Source organism: Lontra canadensis, unplaced genomic scaffold (genome assembly GCF_010015895.1).
Source record: "Lontra canadensis isolate GAN:19392208 unplaced genomic scaffold, GSC_riverotter_1.0 scaffold25, whole genome shotgun sequence".
NCBI classification, from domain to species: domain Eukaryota; kingdom Metazoa; phylum Chordata; class Mammalia; order Carnivora; family Mustelidae; genus Lontra; species Lontra canadensis.
Genome location: NW_022631019.1, coordinates 7775285 through 7793281, shown reverse-complemented (window position 1 = coordinate 7793281; position 17997 = coordinate 7775285). Strand labels below are relative to the sequence as shown.

The following is a 17997-nucleotide window of genomic DNA, read 5'->3' as shown; positions in this document are numbered from 1 at the left end:
GCTCGGGTAGATCAGGGTTTGTTTTCCCCCCTCCCTAGTCTCCTTGCCCACTGAGGGGTGAGGATTTGGCTGGCACCCTCTAGCAACTTGTCATCCCCTGTCCAGCATCGGCAGCCAGTCCCTGCTCTGTTGGCGCAAATACCCAGCCCAGCTGGGCACTACGGTGTGCCCCATAGCGTTCACTAACACGAACCTGGCCCCAGGTGTCAGCATCCGACTGCCCGCTGAACCCCGTGAGGATCCTCGAGCCAATCTCCCAGCCAACAACCCACGCTGAGCTCGTGCCCCAGGACCCACACAGCCACGTGGAACGTCACGTGTGACCCTGCCATCTCAGCACTCCACAGCAACACACAGGACAGAGTACCAGGAACAGTGGGGCCTTATGGATTCCCAGCCAGCTTTTTGTTTGTCCTTCCCAGTGGCCGCTTACCCAGCCCAAACAGGAAACTGTTATGAATAAATTTTCATATTTGGGCAGAAAGTGAATCAGTCATTTGTAGAGCAATCCGTTCTAGGGGTTCATAAGTTTGGATCAGAAGCATCTAGCTGTTAGCATGAATGCCTGCTCTCTGACATGTATTTTCTGAAAACCAATTTCTAACATGAGGTGTAAGTTGGACACAGAGGCTTTCCTTATTTGAAGATTTTCTTACATCACCTAAGCTGCCCAAATGTCAGTAAACCCCGCCCAGATTTTTAAAAATTTAGCAAATTAAGAGTGTTCCGCATGCCAGATTATCAGCCGTCCAAACATCCACAACCCTGTGATGTCCTAGATTCTGAATTTCTGAAAGAAGGAAAAAGTAAACCCTGTTTTGAGTACAGCTAAGCCAGTAGAGAAAACCAGGAAGGATGTGGCAGACTAGACCGGTTTTCCCTCTCCAAAAGGCTTTTTTACTCCCTTCTGTGCCCTTCAGTGAATAAAGTGACCATAAAAATGGGAATTAACTGAGAAAATCTGGAAAGCCAGTGTTGGACACCTTGCAGTTTTTCCCTTTCTCTATTTTGCTGATGGTGAAAGAGGGTTACCTTGGTGTTCCTGGGAAAGATGTTTATGAAAACAAGCTTATATTCTAAATGAGAAAAGCCAGTGAGCTTTCACTCAGCCTGGAAGTTCTCAAAGACTTCACAGTCTGGGCTGTGCTGCCTTGGGCTGGCACCAAGGACCAGAGGCGTTCGAGCAGCCTGAGGGTTTCAGAGCAGGGAAGGGCCTCGAGGTGGTCTCTTCTACCCAAATGGGAGTGTCATTTTCTTGAAAATGTTCTGGTTGGAGAGACTCCTCCTATTCTAATGTGTTTGTGTCCCTGCCTGCTCTTAAGCTATCACCGGCAAAATTGGTGAAGGGGAGAAAGAACAACCCTCAGAGCCAGACTCTTAGTTTATTGAATGAATTCCTGTCAGAAGAACCTGCCTTGTTCAGTTTTTTTTTTTTTTAAGATTTTATTTATTTATTTGACAGAAATCAGAAGTAGGCAGAGAGGCAGGCAGAGAGAGAAGGAAGCAGTCCCCCCGCTGAGCAGAGAGCCTGATGTGGGGCTTGATCCGAGGACCCTGGGATCATGAGCCGAGCCAAGGCAGAGGCTTAATCCGCTGAGCCACCCAGGCACCCTGCCTTGTTCGTTTAATTGTGTACTAAATGGGGATATTTTCCTTGTCCTAAAGTCTTTCAGTGAGCCACAGCTTTCTTTACTATATGCAGCCATTTCATACCTGACCCTGTGTCATTTGGTCTTACTTCCATCTCAGCTAAAAGCCCACATCCATCCCAGAAGGTACATCTGTCTCCTCCCTCAGCTTCTCGAAGAGTGCATGCATTCCAGACAGGTTCGAAATCATTCTCTCCGGCCTCCTGGAGTCTGTTATTCATTGTAGCACCCAGCAAAAGAGTCTGTCTCTGCTGCCCCTTGGACTCTGTAGCAAACACTGGTCTGTGAGCCAGCATGGGAGTTGCAGAGCACAGTGACAGTGCTGGCCCAGCCTCAGCTGCCTCACAGTTTAGTTGGAGAAAGAGACAGCTGAGCTCTAGGACAGTGTGACACTCGAGGACGGGGGCACAGAGGAGGAGGAGTGCCTAACCCAGATGAATTTGGGAAGGCCTCCCAGGGGGAGTGATGCCCAGGTTTCAGAGAAAAAGGAGGAGGTAGCCAGGGGTGGGAAGGGGGCATCACGAGCAAGGTGCATTTTTGTGAAAGATCTTGACTTAGTAGGAAGACACAAGTAATCGAGTGTGGGCTTAAGCGGTTGGGGGAGGGGGGCGGCAGTTAAAGCCAGAGAGGAGGAGGGAACCAGGCCTGAGGGACCTAAGGAGTCTGCGTGAGGGTCGTGATTGCTACTCTGAAGACAGAAGGAGCTCTGGCAGGAATTTAAGCAGCTTTTACCTCTTGTTGCTCTGTTTTTCCGAGTCTCACCGGGAAAGTGGCTTTTTGTGGTTGGCAAACAAGATTTTTAACTGGAGATGGGTGACTTAGAACATTAGAATTTCTTGAAATTGTAATTCATTCATATTAAACGCCCTGAAGGGATCATCTGGCTTGAGGACTAAGAAGGCAGCATATGAAGGACTTGAAATAGTTGGGCCTAGAATCAGGCGAATCTGGGTTCTAATTCCTTGCCATCACTTGATGGTTATATGACCCTGGGCAAATTATTTCTCTGGGTTTACAGATCTGTTCAGTGGAGATGAAAATCATAACTACTTCATCTCACAGGATTTTTGGTTAAATAAAACAATGGATTAAAATAATTAAGGCGGGGCACCTGGGTGGCTCAGTGGGTTAAAGCCTCTGCCTTCGGCTCAGCTCATGATCCCAAGGTCCTGGGATCGAGCGCCACATCGGGCTCTCTGCTCGGCAGGGAGCCTGCTTCCCCCGCAACCCTGCCTGCCTCTCTGCCTACTTGTGATCTCTGTCTGTCAAATAAATAAATAAAATCTTTAAAAAAAAAAAAATAAAAAATAAAATAATTAAGGCATTTTTTCAATAAGAAAACTAAATTCAGGGACACCTGGGTGGCTTAGCTGGTTAAACGTCTGCGTTTGGCTCAGGTCATGATCCAGTGTCCTGAGATCAAGTCCCACATACAGCTCCTTGCTCAGTGGGGAGCCTGCTTCTCCCTCTGCTTGTGCTCTCTCTGCTTGTGCTTTCTCTCTCTCTCTCTCTCTCTCAAATAAATAAATAAACTATTTTTTAAAAAAGGAAAAGAAAACTAAATTTGGAGGAGTTAAACTACTAGAAATCAAGATTTATCACAAAGCTACCATAAGCAATTCAGGCAGTGTGGTGTTGGCACGAGGATAGACGCACACGTAGATAAGCGGAGCAGAATCAGATGTTCCGAAACACCCACCCATAAGCAGACACTTGAGTTACGACAAGGGGGCACCACAGAGCAGGGAAGAAAGGACAGTCTTCTCAGCATGTTCTTCCAGGTCAGCTAGGCAGACTTACCTACCTCGCACCCACACACAAAACTCCAAGTTCAGAGGAGGTTTGAGTTCTACATGTGAAAGGTAAAAACTAAAGCTTCTCGTTTTTTTTTAAACTAAAGATCTAACAAAAGACCTTATCTTTAGCATCTGGGGATCAGCAAAGATTTCTTAAGCAAGATACGAAGTACACTAACCATCGGAGAAAACATTATTTGATGCAATAAAAGGAGTCATCCTTGTTCATTAGAAGACACTGTGAAGAGAGTAAAAAGGCAGGAAGAGATCTCCAGGACATATCTCTATGTAAACTGTCCGCAGAGCATACGTAGAGCTGTGACCCAACGATTTTTTAAAAGGTAGCCTAGTTAAAGATTGGCAAGAGATGCCAATGGCACTTACTGCACAGAAGAGGATTTCCACAAGGCCAGTGAACGCGTGGAAGGCTTCCCAAGCTCAATTCGAATTAAATCCATCTGCCACCACGAAACACCCAACTAAAGTGGCTACAGTGGAAACCACTGGTAGTACTAAGTGCTGACGAAGATGTGGAGCGGTGGGGATTTTCGTATACTTCCCGCGGTATTTTCACATACTTTTACAGAAATGTGAATTGGGAAAACCCCTTTGGAGAGCGAGGTGTCACTGTTCTTGAAAGCTGAACCAACCCCGTAACCCAGCGCTTCTACTCTAGGTATAGTCCCAGCAGAAATGCAGACACACTTGCATCAAAGACACGTACAGGAACGTTTTTAGGAATGCCGTGCTCGTACTTGATTTATGAGTTAAGAGCTGGCAAGCAGCTAAATGCCCATTCACGGCCAGATGGGTAAGGTGTGGTATATTCATAGAGTGAAGTTGTCTTCGGCGGTCGAAGGGCAAACTCCCGTAGCATGCAACAGCATAGACGTATCTTGCAACCTCATGTTGAGTGTTTAGGTGATGTTCCAAAGCTGTGTGTCAGAAGTCAGATAGTTGTCGCCTCCGGAGAAGCGGAAGGGTGCCGTGGTCGGGAGAAGGCTCCGTGCTTCTGGGCTGCTGGCTGTGTGTTGTGTTGTGTTTCTGGGTCTGGATGGCACTACCAGGGTACCTTCATTTGGTGATGATTTCTCAAGCTGTACCCTGTATATACTTGTGTATATAATTGTGTTATACTTCAGCTAGGAAGCTGACTCAAAAATAGGACACATGAAACAGTAGTGGCAGATGCATAGTCAGTGTCTGGTGATTAGAAAGCATTATTACTTAGGGGCGCCTGGGTGGCAGAGGCGGTTACATATCTGGCTGTTGGGTTCAGTTCAGGTTGTGATCTCAGTGTTGTGAGATCGAGCCCCACATCCGGCTCCATGCTGAGCATGGAATCTGAGATATCCTCTCCCTGTGCCCTTCCCGCTCCTTCTCTCTCTTTCTAAAATAATCTTTTTTTTTTTAAGGTATTATTATTTAGGTATACAGTCATCATCTCACCAGAAAAGCCCTAATTAGTCTCCATCTAAGCCCTGTGTTTTCTTCATGGTACTTACCTTCACAGCGCACACCTTGGGGTTTGTTTTTTTGTTTGCGTATCTGCTTAACTGACCTGTAAGACCTGTGAAAGCGAAGACCCTATCTGTCGTGTTTACCACAGTAGCTCTAGCAGCCAGCTCTTAGCACAAGGCCTGAGACCAAGGAGATCCTTCCCTGGAACTTGTCAAGTGAAAGAATGAATTTCTAGCAGAAGGTTGTCTTCGCCTACATAAACACCTGTCATGGAGACTTAGAGTCTCTCTCCATGGCCACTGGCAGTACTTTGTCTTGGTGAGGCCTTCATCGTTGGCCACCACATTCTGTCCTGCTCTGAGTCCATTTTTCTTCTGTAGGTCTTAGTCACAGAACCAAAGGAAGTGGGACCTGGAAGCATTGACATCATTCCGTCCCACCTTGTATCTTAATCAATACCCGGAGGCAGTGTCCTTACTGAATACTCACTTTGTCTCCCTGGAAACCATTGATTTTTGTCTCACCCCCCTTTCTTTACATTTGAAGATGACCAGCAGGAGGACCACAGAGCATTTGGGGCAGGTTTTGTCCTGCTCTGCCTTGTTGCGGAGGCATGTGTAACTGGCGTGTCTGGTTATTTCAACCTGTGTTGGCCTGTTAGTGAACCATCATCATGGCCTGGGGCGGACGGGGGGGCAGTGGGGCAGCAGGGTGGGCCACGTGCAGCAGCTCATGTTGAAGACAGAACAAAGTAACGTGTCCCCATAAAAATAGCTGCATCTCTGGGCAGCTGTACTTCCTGTAATTTATCCAGGGACCTGACACATCGTGCTGTCCCCGAAAGGGGATGAAATGCCCATTACGTTGCAATAACAGAAACTCACTCTTAGCTGGAGACAAGGCCCTGTCCGAGGTGCAGGATAAGGCCACACATTTGTACCCAGCTGCCCTGGAAATGCAGAGCTTCCCTTCAGGCCAGACCTCTGCCACCCTCACGTAAGCTGCACTAACGGGAAAATGGGACTGTAATTCTTTGAGAATGTTCGAGAAGTTGAGCCAGTTGGACCAGAGCAACCAGTTAAAAGGGGCTTTGCAGTCTGGGCACGGGGCTAGAAGGGCAGATAAAACCCACTCCGTGTCCTAATTCTAAACACATTTTCCCAAGGTGTCATCACGGTGTGGCTTAGAAGTATGAGTCTTGCTTTTCCCATTGTTCCCTGGCTTCCAGAAAAGGCACTCAGTCTTGTTCTTTTCCTTTACCTCTGCTGGAAGCAAAAGCACTCTGGCCAGAGGGGTGAGGTTTTGCTCAAAGCTCCTCACTTCTCGACAAAAACACATTCCAAGCCTCTGGGCTCAGGCAGACTTCAGAAGTGCCGTGTGCTTCCTAGGAATCTATCCCCCTCGGGGGCAGCCCCACGTAACAGAAGGTGCACAGACCAGGCAAGCCCCTGTGTGGCCAGAGCACAAGCACAGACCGGATCTTCTGAGCCTGTCTTTTTCTGTAACGCCCTCTTACATCAGGCCAGACCCAAGAGGTCAGATCTCTCACCAGTCGCCAGTAGGGCGTACCTTTCTTTCTGGCCATTCTGAAGACCTCCTACAGCTTCATTGTACAACAGCTTGACTTTATAGAGACAAGATGGGCAAGAAGACTGACCATCAGCGAGGAGCAGGACCAAGGGAGGAGTCCTGGGGTTTCTCCTAAAGCTGACCAGAAGGACGGAGGGTCTTTCATTGCAGGCCAGGGCCAAAGGGGGAAGCTTGCAGTAGTTCAGTAGTAAACATCTGCCCCTCCGCTCTATCTAGCTCACTTCCAGGATGCCTTGGATTTAATGGGACCTCTCTGTGAGTTAGAGAAGCTGCTTCAGAGTGTTATGTACCCCTGAACCGGGGCGAGTGGGGGGTTACTGGTGGCAATTAAACCATGTCCCAGTGCTCCGAAACCTTGAAAGACCTCCCATATCATGATTCCGAGATGTCAAAGTGTGCGTCTCACAACTGACGGAATACAGTAGGTGCTGAGTTCTGCCTCTACCCGCCTCTGACACAGCCTGTCCGGTGATGGCCACCTGTGCTGGTGGGGACACCGCTGGTCTCTCCAGAACTTTTTGGTCATCTCAGAGACTATGAATCTTGGCAGCTCAGTGATAGCGTGTCATGGTCGTCTTCTGTCAGCCTATCCCGACCCAGAAGTAGCTTATTTTTCTCATTTCCCTGATTGCAGAATGGGCCTCGGCACGTCCACAATGTGGCCTCTCTCCTTAATGGAGCAGAAGGCCGTCTCACCTCTGCTTGCCCTGTTGCCAGGCGAGAGCTCAGAGCTGCCAGACCCCTAGATGCCAGCTCATGTCCTTTTTGTGTCCTAGCTTCATCCCCATAAGAGACTGAATCAGCTCATGGACACTGGGAAGCCAGGAGACCAGGATGGTAGTCAAATACCGACTCTGCTTGGGAGTCAAGGTAGTTGAAAATGAGCCTTGGGTTCACCCGAGCAGTCCAGCCCGCTGCTGTTCCCCTCTGGACAACTGCTCTCTCTGCTCCTCTCCCGGGAGCTCCTCATTGCACTCTGGATACCAAGAAGCGGAAAGGAGGAGAAAAACCTCCAGGCATCACCAGAAAAGGAGCAGTGCTCATTGTTGTAGAATAAAAAGATAATGGCCAATTTGTCAAGAAGTGTTGACAAGAAAGATAAAGTTGGAAGTAATTAACTGGCTGACATGCTGGGAGTGATGTGTCTGCCAATGGCTCCCTAAATCAGCCGGAGCCTTGGAAATGTGACAGCCATTCGTCATTTTTACAGCTCGCCTCCGACGGGCCCCGGGGTTGGAAACCTGGCCGGCACAAATCGTGCGCCTTGATACTCCGGGCCGTGAGGCCTTACAGGGACTTACACCGGGTTGTGCTCGGGCCCCCAGGCCCCACGTCCAGCCACAGGGGTGCCTGGAGGTAAGGGGTTGAATGGGACAGCTTGCCTGGCTTCTCGCTGAGTTCTGGGTCCGTCCTCAGGGGGTGGCCGCTCTGCTTCCCAGATCCGGCCTCGCAGACAGATTGCTCCTGGGCAGGTCACTTACTGTACGTGGGAGAGCGCCCAGCGTGTGCTCCCGAGCAGCGCCGGGGGCCGCTGATCGAGTGCGAGTGCTGCCCGCCCCCAGCCCCAGACGAGAAGGTGTACCTGAGAGACCGATCACAGGCCTGGGAGCCATAGGCAGGACGAAATCATGGAACTGTTAAAAGTAATTATCCAGACTGGATCGAGTGGGAAATGTCTCTGTTATGCGAAAAAGCAAAATACAAAATTAAATGAATGTTCTGCTCACCATTTATTTGTGTAGAATATGCACAGGTGAAAATAGTATGTTTTAAAAGATGGTTAAGTTGCAGGGACATTGAACAAAAAGACATACGTCCCCTCTCCAGTCTTGGAAAGATAGGACTTTTTTTAGGTCTTCCCTGTCCCTGATCTCTGTCCCCACGCAGCTGTTGGCATTCTGTCTTTTTTATTCTTGAGAATTCTTGCTTTCTCACATACAGTTTTAGCAAGTGCTTTAGGTATTGTGACAGTCGTACCATTTCAGCTGTGACCGAGGGAAAGGGTGAAGACCAGGCAAAACCCTGTATTCTTAAGACACTCCGCACTGAGACGTCGGGAACCTATTTCATGTCCAAGGCAGGCCCCCTCTTCTGCATCACACCTTTTTTTTATCTTGATGCCTTAGGTGCCCTAGAGCACCAGGGACACCTAATGTCCCAGCTTTGAAACCTCCTGACAAGGCTGGCCTTCCCTTTGTTAATATGTAGTAAAGGAGAAAAGTGACTTTTTCTGAGTCCCTGAAGCAGAAAAGGGAAGTTTGACTCCAACAGCCGGTGGTACTGTTGTCATCCCCCGACTCCGGCTTTCGGTGGGTGACTGAGGCCAACCTCAGTTTAAATCGTCCCTCGGGGCCTCTGTCTGTGTCATGCTTCAGATGTTCTCATGTTGCCTTCTGTCTTCACCACTGTCCTTTTGCTTTTCACTTACCCTCTTCAGGGAGAGGCTGTCACATCCTTAAGTTCCCCAGAGTCCCAGGATCACTGCCTGATAAAGCCATCGGGGCCCAGCCAGCTTCAGCTCCTCCTGGCTCTGTGCAGGAATCAAGCCGTTCTGTTTTTAATCATGCTTGGGGCACAGAGCCAAGTCTCGGGGCTCAGAGAGGGGACAGGGAATGGTCTGAAGTGGTTCCCTTCTTGAAGAGAAGCAGGATAAACTGCTCGATGCAGTGGTGAGGGCCCAAAGCAGTGTCCAGCTTGGCTGCATCTTGGCTGGTCAGGAGCTCCCCGGTCAGAGCTGCCAGGGTCCTCATCAGCTGCCGTGCGTGTGTGTCACCAGCCCGGCACTAAGAGAATCCAGAGAATTCTTACTTGACAGGGAACCAAATAAAACACAGACTGTGGTCTGCACTAGAAATAGGCAGGAGAAAGGAGGCCCGGAGCCATTTGGGAAGCGAGTGCATAACGTTCTCATAAATTCCTGATGGGAGCGCTAGGAGAGCCTAAGTGGTTGCCCAGATGTGACCACAGCTGCTCCCTATTTGACTGACTTTCCGACAGGCTTGGGCTTCGCTCTTAATAGCCTGAAGGTCACCGAGGCTAAGAGAGGGGGCCGATAATCGGATGAGCCACACAAGAAGGAATTAGTTATCAGGCCAAATTACTTTGGATTTGACATCAGCCCAGAAGCCTGTGGAGCAATGACTTCGAAACCCCTTCAGGAAACAACAGAATTCCTCAGGGCATTCGGATGCCAAGTCAGAAACCCTCGGACTGCTGCGCTGGGGGCCAGCGCTAAGACCTCGAGCAGGTGGCCCCTGACCCTTCCGGTCGGTCTCACCCTGCCCGTGACAAGCCCTGAGGAAAAGCTGGAAGGGGAGAGTCACGGAGAAGGGAGCAGACTCCCTCCCAGCCCTCGCTCCTCAGCCGTCCCTCTTGCTGAGGCGCCCGCAGAGGCCACGAGAGAAGCTCCCTCACGTCTGAGTCGCTTTGCCGCCCTCGCGCTTTCCCTGCTTCTGCGGAGGAATTTTCGGACAGTGGGGAGAAAAGACGCGTGGTGTCACGTGTGTGCCAGGGAAGGCACTTGTCCTTATTCATTAATTCAGCTCGACTCTAGAAAACGTTTCCCTCCATTGCCAGGAATTTTCTGTTTCTAGTTCTTAACTCAGCTTCCCTTAATAAAAATTAAATCTTGGGGTGGGGAAGGGGAGGTGGGCAATGAGTGAAAAGGCTCTGACGGCCTCTTCCCCGCTTGCTGTCCTTGCCCAGTGTTTGTCTGTCTCTTCATGGTCTCACGCCAGGTTCGGCGGTGGGCGCTGGCATTTACTACACGGATTGGCTATTTCTGGTGGCTCTGTAGATTTTGTGACCGTAAGTTCTCCCCTGGCTGCTCCCCCTGGAAGACGGAGCAAGATGCAGAGAGACCCCCACAGCGCGTGGGGACGGCCGTGGGCTTCAGCAGCCACCAGCTCACAGAGCTCGCTTTTCCTCTGGGGCCTCAGTACTCATCGGGGGGAGACGGGAAATCTGTCGCCCTGTCATTCCAGGCTGTTCTCGAGGGCACATTGCCGCCTAACCTCCAGCTCCGTCAGCTTGTTGGTTGTGAGATCTTTTTACCTGGACTGATGTCAGCGGGGTCTGCTGCTTGGCCCGGCTCGCCCTACTTAAGCCTGCAGCAGTAATCAGGGGAGACGGAGGGGTGCGCAAGGGAGCGTTTAGAGAATGGACTATAGAAAGCTCCCAGCGGCCCCATAAAACAAGAGCTCCTCGTTAAGGGGGCTTGAGCAAAGGTGATGTCTTCCCACGAGCCAGACATACAGTCTCTCCCTTCAGTCTCATAAAACCGCATCTGAGTCTAAAAGGGGACTATTTCAGAGGACAGTGCGTCACCCAAGCAGGCAGGAGACTGGGCACTTAGCTACTGAGTTTCTGACAGATGCTTATTTACCCCACTCTTTGCAGCCCGGGCTCTGTCCCTGAGCCTGGCAGCCTCCAACAGGCTGCCTTGGAAAAGCCCGCTGGGGCCACCCGGCTGGCCTTTGGGTTGGGAGCCTTCAAGGCCTATCAACAGCTTCTGAGAGGAAAGGAGAAATAGGAGTTGGGAGCTCAGGGGTAGAGGGGAGCGCCAGCCATGGCATCCCTTGAGGAAGTTAAAATGAAAGCCTGGCACGGCTGCTTCCTCCTGCACGGCGAGTTATACGGAGAGAATCAGCTCACTGATAGGCACCGTCTCATGCTCGCTTTCCTGCACCACACGGCCGTCCACGCGGGCCTGCTGATTTGAGGGTAGAAGGTGCCAGGCCTCTACGCCTACAGCACACCTTTGGTTATTACCAAAGATCCTTTTGAATGGTACGGTAGCCTGTGACCCGGGCCACGGTTGGTTCATACGTAAAATGGGAATATTAAGATTAATGTCTAGCTTACTGAGTTGAGATTACACATCTAAGCGGTAACCCCAGTGCCTGGCACACGCAGTCAGCGCTCGGTAAACTCAGGTATCTTTCTGTTGTTACTATTATACGTTGCCTCCCTCAGTGGAAGGCCAGAGGTCATGGAGCAACGAGAAAAAGTTGAGGTCCCCAACAACCAGGAGTTTGGTCAGCTTACCTCTGGAACTTTGCACGAGCCGTCGTGCCCTCCAGCAGCCTTGTGGCACGCCTGGGAGGCTCCATGGGAGGCAAGAAGAGAGAAACGTAGCTTGGAGAGAAAATCCTGTAGGAAAATAAAGGGGGAACAGGGAGGAAGAAAGAACAAACGGAGACAGCAGCTGGGGAGCTTAAAATCCCTGCTTTGAAAGTCACCTGTAGGTGTGTACCTTCTCCTTCCCTTAAGGTCCTTGATTCAGAGGCCAGGGATTTCATATGTGAAAGGGATCCTCTCTCAGGCTGACCCCACTCCTTTTTCACGGCTGTGTCTCAGTGCATTTAGACAAAGTTGTAATGTTGCTGTGATTGTCCATACTCTTGGGCAGAGCTTATCAGGAGTCTCGTGGCACACCTCCAGGTTTCCCGGTACTTGCTAAAGTTCCCTCCAAGGAACCCAGCCCCTCTCTTTCCTTCCCACTGGGCTCTGTCTGCAGCCTCCACATTTAGGTGGGAAGCCTCGTGTAGGTGACTTACTCGAACTTTCCCTTAAAGGAGTGGGAGCCATATGATGAGTTTGGGTTGTTTTTGTGTGTGTGTCTGTTTTTAACTTGCAAACCTCTGTTGGTGGGCCCTTAGAGGAAGGATATCAAAGCTGTAGCAATATTAAGGTAAAACTTGTATTTTTCCTCTGAGGTTCCTAATCAGTACTTGCTGATTTTAGTCTGTTTGTTGTAAAGCGCTCTCCTTTATGCATGATGAGTGGGAGAGTGGAGCGGGGAGAGCCTTTTGCTTGTCTCCGGTTTTGTGTTGCTTTGTCTGGGGTGAGGCAAGCTTCAGCAGTGTTTGTAATTTGTTCTTGAAAATAGTGCTTGCTCCAGAGCACAAGATTGGAAGACATTTATTGGAACTCCTGGATTTTTATGTCTGATTCTTAGAGTTAACGTCTTGTGCTTTTGGCAAGGAACGCATTGTCCTCCTCATCAGAGCAGTTATTATTTCTGCCATGGTCATCCCAGTAATCCACACTGGAACCAAAAAGAATGTATGGACTCTATAATTGTATGTATTTACATGTGGTATGTTGTTTATGGTTGCAGAGCCGGGCCTCCGGAAGTGTAAGCCCAGGCTTTCCGGCTCTGCAGCCAAAGCTGCTCCAACCCGTACTCACCTTACTAAAGGAGAGTCACGAGACTGCTTCAGATCATCTGGGGACTGTCCCCATGCCTGGTGGGCCTTGGGGAAAATTGATGCCCTTTCGGGCCTGAGTCTCCCCAGGAGTCAAATGAGACTGGTAATACCTTTCCTGCCCACTCTCTTGGGCATGCGTGCGGTCAACGGAATGATAGGTTGGAAAGATTATTTGAAATGTGCTTTGTAAACATGAGGCATTAGATTATTCCTTTCACAAATGTGAACTTCTCTGGTTTGACAGATTATGGGCAGTTCCTTCGTGGTTGAATTGGAATAAATGTGGTGGAACTTGAATTTTAAAAAATAATATTTATCCCAGCAATCTCTTGCCATATTACCACATTAAACCCAAATCCTGGAATTTCCCAAAACCACTTAAAAATTAATTCTCATCAAGTAGACAGTTTGTACTTAGGGCAGTAAACCAGATCCCTTGCTCAATAGAACAGTCTAGACTCCCAAGCTGGACTGTCAGAGTTTGCTCCCCACGTAGAAACAGCTAGTATCACTGTTGGCCCGTGACTTTCTCAGGCCCGTTTATCCCTCATTTCCTTCCTGAACATAAGCATTGGCTTCGTTGCCATTTCCCCTCATACATACATTCCTGTTGGAACAAGGGCCTGAGCTCCTGCAGCTTCCGGGACCTGTCCGCAGGCTCTCTGGTTAATCAGCTCTAGGCTCAGCCCATCGCTGCTGCTGCCTAGTTGTCCCGATAGGTGACATTCCCCCAGTCGGTCCCAGGGGCCACGCGCTGCCCACCGATTACAGCAGAGTAGTGTGTTGTTGGTGAAAAACATCGTCCCATGTGACTCTGGGTGGGGTCCCTTTGCTGCTCGCTGCAGAGGCCGCGGGTGCTCCTCGAAGACGATCTAAGGAAGGCTCCGACTTTGACAGAAATGGGCTCTCGCAGGGGAGCAGTCGAGATGGTTGCAGGGCCACGGTCCCTGGGGTTCTCTATCACTAACGGGGGTGACCCAGCCTCAGCGCCACTTCTGTGTCTCATTCCTGAAGGCAGCTTATGAGAGGAAGTGAGAGGTACAACAAGTTCAGAGGGACCTCATCTGGTTGTGTTCCGTTGGGGACCCAGGGATTCTAGTTTTTAGAAACCAGACACGTGCTGCCTGACTGACCGTATCCGAGAGGACACCAGTCTGTGCCGGTCAGAGAAAGGGCCCGGGAGCCAGCGAGCCTTTCTGTCTGCCAGACGCTGCCCCGCCAAAACCAAGAGTGTTTGGTTTTGTGTTGACCCCCGCGCCTCCCACCCCCCGACACGTTGAGAGTAACCAGCTCTCCTTTTGTTTCCCCAGCATTAACAATAAGCTACAGCAGCCAGAGGCAGCCGCCGGGGTGCTAGAATATGCCATGAAGCACTTCGGAGAGCTGGTAAGTGCCTCGTTCCTTTTAGGAAAGCAAGAAGTAGAGCCATGGCGAGGGAGGCACTCGGCCACAACCCTGAGAAAGTGCCTTCCCTTTTCTGTTTGTTTTTTTTTTCTCCCAATCGATTATGTCCGTTGCTGACTTTCCTGTATCGAAGGAGACCGTGGCTCTGTGGACTGTATTCAAACCGAGTACAGATCACGAGGACAGAATCTGACGAATAGGGAGTAGTGGGTATATATCAGACTCCTGGTGCGCCCCTGGCCCCTGGCTGCGCACTCTCTGTACTCCGTCTCCTTTGGTCCTCACGCCGGCCCTGCCACTAGAGGTCTGGCGGTTAGCCCATTCCACGGGCAAGGGGCCTGTGGTCCCAGCGGAGTCACAGGCTTGCCTGAGCCAACAGTGAATCAGTGGCCGAGCCAGGACTTGAACCCAGGCAGTCTGGCCTCATAACCCCGGCCTGAGTTGTTTTGTGTTATCCGTGGCAGCGAGCCTCGCCGCCAGTCCACAGTTAATGCTCTGTACCCGCCTCGGAAGAAACCATAGTCGGTTCTCCATAAAACAGCGTACTATCACTTACCCGTGCTGTTGGCATTGGTCCCTTTCATTATTGCTCACATAGCTTCTCTCCTGCCGTCTTGGCCTCACCCGCGTTCAAATGTTTCTGTTCCCCTCTGTGGTCCTGGGAGGGTGCTTTTTCCTAACCACGTATGAAGCATTGACTTAATCAACTTGGCATTGACTTCCCAGAAGATCAAGAAGTTCTGGGTCCGTGTATTTGATGAGGAACCTTCCGTTAGTCGCCTCTAGGCCGCTTACTCTGGTTTGCCAGAATCCAGAGCCCGGTGTGTTAGAGTGAAGAAATTCGGGCTGCTTCACAGGTTTTTGCCTCACACAGGGGCTAGGAAATTGGACTGAAATTTTTCAGGGAGTATGTTGCTGTCTCAGGGACAGATCTGTCACTAGACCAAGATGGCGGCTCTCCCAACGACAGAGCAGAAGGGACAACGTCTCACCCACCTTTGCAACCGCCCTCATTTGTAGAGGGAAGATTGGCTAAGAGGGCACTTAACATAGCCTCCCAGACAAAGATGCCCCCTCCTTCAATGTCCCTAGATCTTGGGCCGCAGTCAGTGCCCAGAGAAGCAAGGATTCACGACCATCTGGCTTTTGCGTGATCTGCCAGCGGATAGCTTCTACCCGGCGGCTCAGAGGACCAACCTTTCGTGGAAGTTCCTCCGTCTCTAGATTCTAAAGGGGACCCTCCGCTCCAGGATTATTGCTAAACCCAGGGTGGATTTTCTGTTATGTTTAGGTAGCTGAAGCAAATTAAGCTTGACGACGGTTTGCCTTTTCTTGGCAGAGCCTGTGCTTTCTCAGCGCAATCTATGTAACAGCAATCTCATTAGAATCTTGTGTAATTCATTGCTTAAACCTTATAGTTTCTGCAGTCTATGGCAATTCAAAATCTGCTCCCTGCCTGACCTGCTCCATACGCCACTCCCTCTGCTTTCCACTCATTCGTGCCGAGCCTGTGCCATCTGCCAGTCACGAGCCCCTTTCTCTTGCCCGCCCAGGGTAGAAATCCCAAATGGGAAGACTGGTGTTCGTTTTCAATCTAAGCATTTTTCATGGGACACTGTCTTCACGGTGACTCTTCTAAAACTACTCCGCTATGTTTTCTCTTTCATGTTCTTCTCAACAGGCTTGGAAGAGGAAGTTTAGGTAGTTCGACCTTACAGAGAGCCAGACTTGCCCCTGTTGGTGGGGGTGGTGGGGTGGTGAGCCCTACCATTCACTGACACTGGGGAGAGGGTCGCTGGGCTTCAGTGGGGATGGGCTGTGCCAAAAACAGACGAGGGGACTTGGGCACGAGTTCACAACCAAAAATAGAAGTGACCTCTTTGCAGAGGTTCAGGAAGAAAAGGTCCTTTTGGAGAGCTCAGCTCCATAGCTGTCAGCACAAGTACCTATTCAAATATCAGTTCCATTTAGAAAGTAGCGGGCGGTAATGGGGGAAACTCACGTGGGCCCTGCATTGTATCATACAGAGTCCACTGTGGAACCATCTTGCTGTTAGAGAAACCCCTGGAGAGCCACTACACTGGCCTGGTAGAGAAATAGCCTCTTACTAAGCCGGTGATGGAGAAGCCCAGAAGACAGATGGAGGTTGGGGGTCAGTGGGCGGCAGGCAGAGTCCGTCCCCAGACCACTTAGAGAGCCAGAGTCCACAGCCCATCTTCCTCACGTGGCCGGCACTGCGTTTCAGCGTGGCACACCATCTGTCCGGGGAATGGAAACCAGCCTTTGGCCCCTGGCACTGGTAAAGCTGCCAGGCGCCGAGCAGGAGGGAACGTTGGATGGAAGGAGGAAAGGTTTTCCAAAGAATTTTAAGTGGTTGTGTTATATTGTGCTTTAAACCATTATTTCCTGAAAGTTTAAAAACCAGAGAATCAGGAGCTTTTAAAAAGCGGGTTATTTTCCTCCAGCAGCTATGCAGATATGCCTGATCTTTCGGGCCCCTTCAGGAAAGCAGCTGCCATCCCGGTCCTGTGGCCCACCATCCAGGCGGCAGCGGATCAAGGCCTTGGCATCTTTGCAGGAGTGCTGGGTGGGGCTTCCCGCTGTCCCAGATGATTTCCCCTGTCATTGCGTCCCCACGCGCTGGAGCTGTGGGGACGCGGCCTGCCATCTGCTCTCAGATTATCATCCCAGGATTGTTCTGTCCACGTGCCAAGTCCCCAGCATTCACACCACCACCAGACATACCTCCAGACAGTCCGGCATTCTTTTCAACCAAAGCTGGGACACACGGGGGGATAGGTGAAGCGTCCAGCGCCTTAGGAAAGGCGGTCTGTGGATTGCAAAACATACCTCCTTGTTCTCCATGCCCACAACAGTCCTCTGTCTTTTCCGCTTGGCAGGAGATCCAGGCTACCTGGTACGAGAAACTGCACGAGTGGGAGGACGCGCTCGTGGCCTACGATAAGAAGATGGACACGAACAAGGATGACCCCGAGCTGATGCTGGGCCGCATGCGTTGCCTCGAGGCCCTGGGGGAGTGGTGAGCGCGGCCCCCCGGGCCTTCGGGATTTGCGGGGCTCCCCCCGGGAACACTTCTCACCTAAGACACTCAGTTTTGTTTTACCTGGTGTTTTCCTGATAATCGTCGACCACTTGGGTGTTTGGGGTTTTTGTTTTCTTTTTTATTTTGTTTTGTTTTTTCTCAAACTTCAACTTTGTAATGCTCGAGGACAAGACAGGCTCAGGTGAGGCCCTAGGGTCTGCACCTGCTCCTCTGTCTGCCTCTCGCCCAACGACTGTGAGGACCTCAGGTTCTTACTCTCTAGCCTCAGTTTTCTCTTTTCTCTATTAGCTTTTGCTAATGGTTTTGGAAAACAAGAGCAAATCACTGCTCTCTTCAGATGCTCCGTCTTTGTGGAATGCGGACTACATGCCCAGCCCTATACGGAGCTCCAGAGATTAAAGACAGGAAACAAGGGCTTCCTCCACCGTGAGGTTCATGAGACAAGCACATTGCAGACAGTTATCAAAGCTGGAGAGTACAGTGACAGCAGTCTGAGCAGACAACTTTGAAAGGCCACCGAGGGAGCAGGATGGCCTTGCCATTCCTCCCTGGAGGAAGGGCTAAGGCTGGGGGACAGCTGAAGGAGATGGGGATGGGGTGCCCCAGGTAGAAGCAATAGTCATGCTTAGCTGAGAACACCTGCCACTGTCTTGGTCTGGGGAGTTTTGGGGGGACCTTGAAGGAAAAACAGCCCCTATTCTGTTTGCTAGCATCTAGCGCAGTTTTTTAAAATAGTTGAAACAAAGTACCATAGTATGGGGGTGAAATATTTTATACTTTTAAATAGTTAAAATGCCACACCGCCTCCCCATGAGTAGATT

At 50.5% G+C, this 17997-nt stretch overlaps 1 protein-coding gene across 2 annotated transcripts in view; it reads left to right on the top strand.

Moving 5' to 3' along the window:
- The window catches only part of MTOR (mechanistic target of rapamycin kinase), a 125840-nt gene that overhangs the window by 70153 nt on the left and 37690 nt on the right, over window positions 1-17997 (top strand). For both annotated transcript variants that reach the window (XM_032863392.1, XM_032863393.1), the window contains exons 29-30: window positions 14019-14094; window positions 17013-17152. In XM_032863392.1, the coding sequence (XP_032719283.1) occupies window positions 14019-14094; window positions 17013-17152 (216 nt within the window). The remainder of the gene's footprint in view (window positions 1-14018; window positions 14095-17012; window positions 17153-17997) is intronic.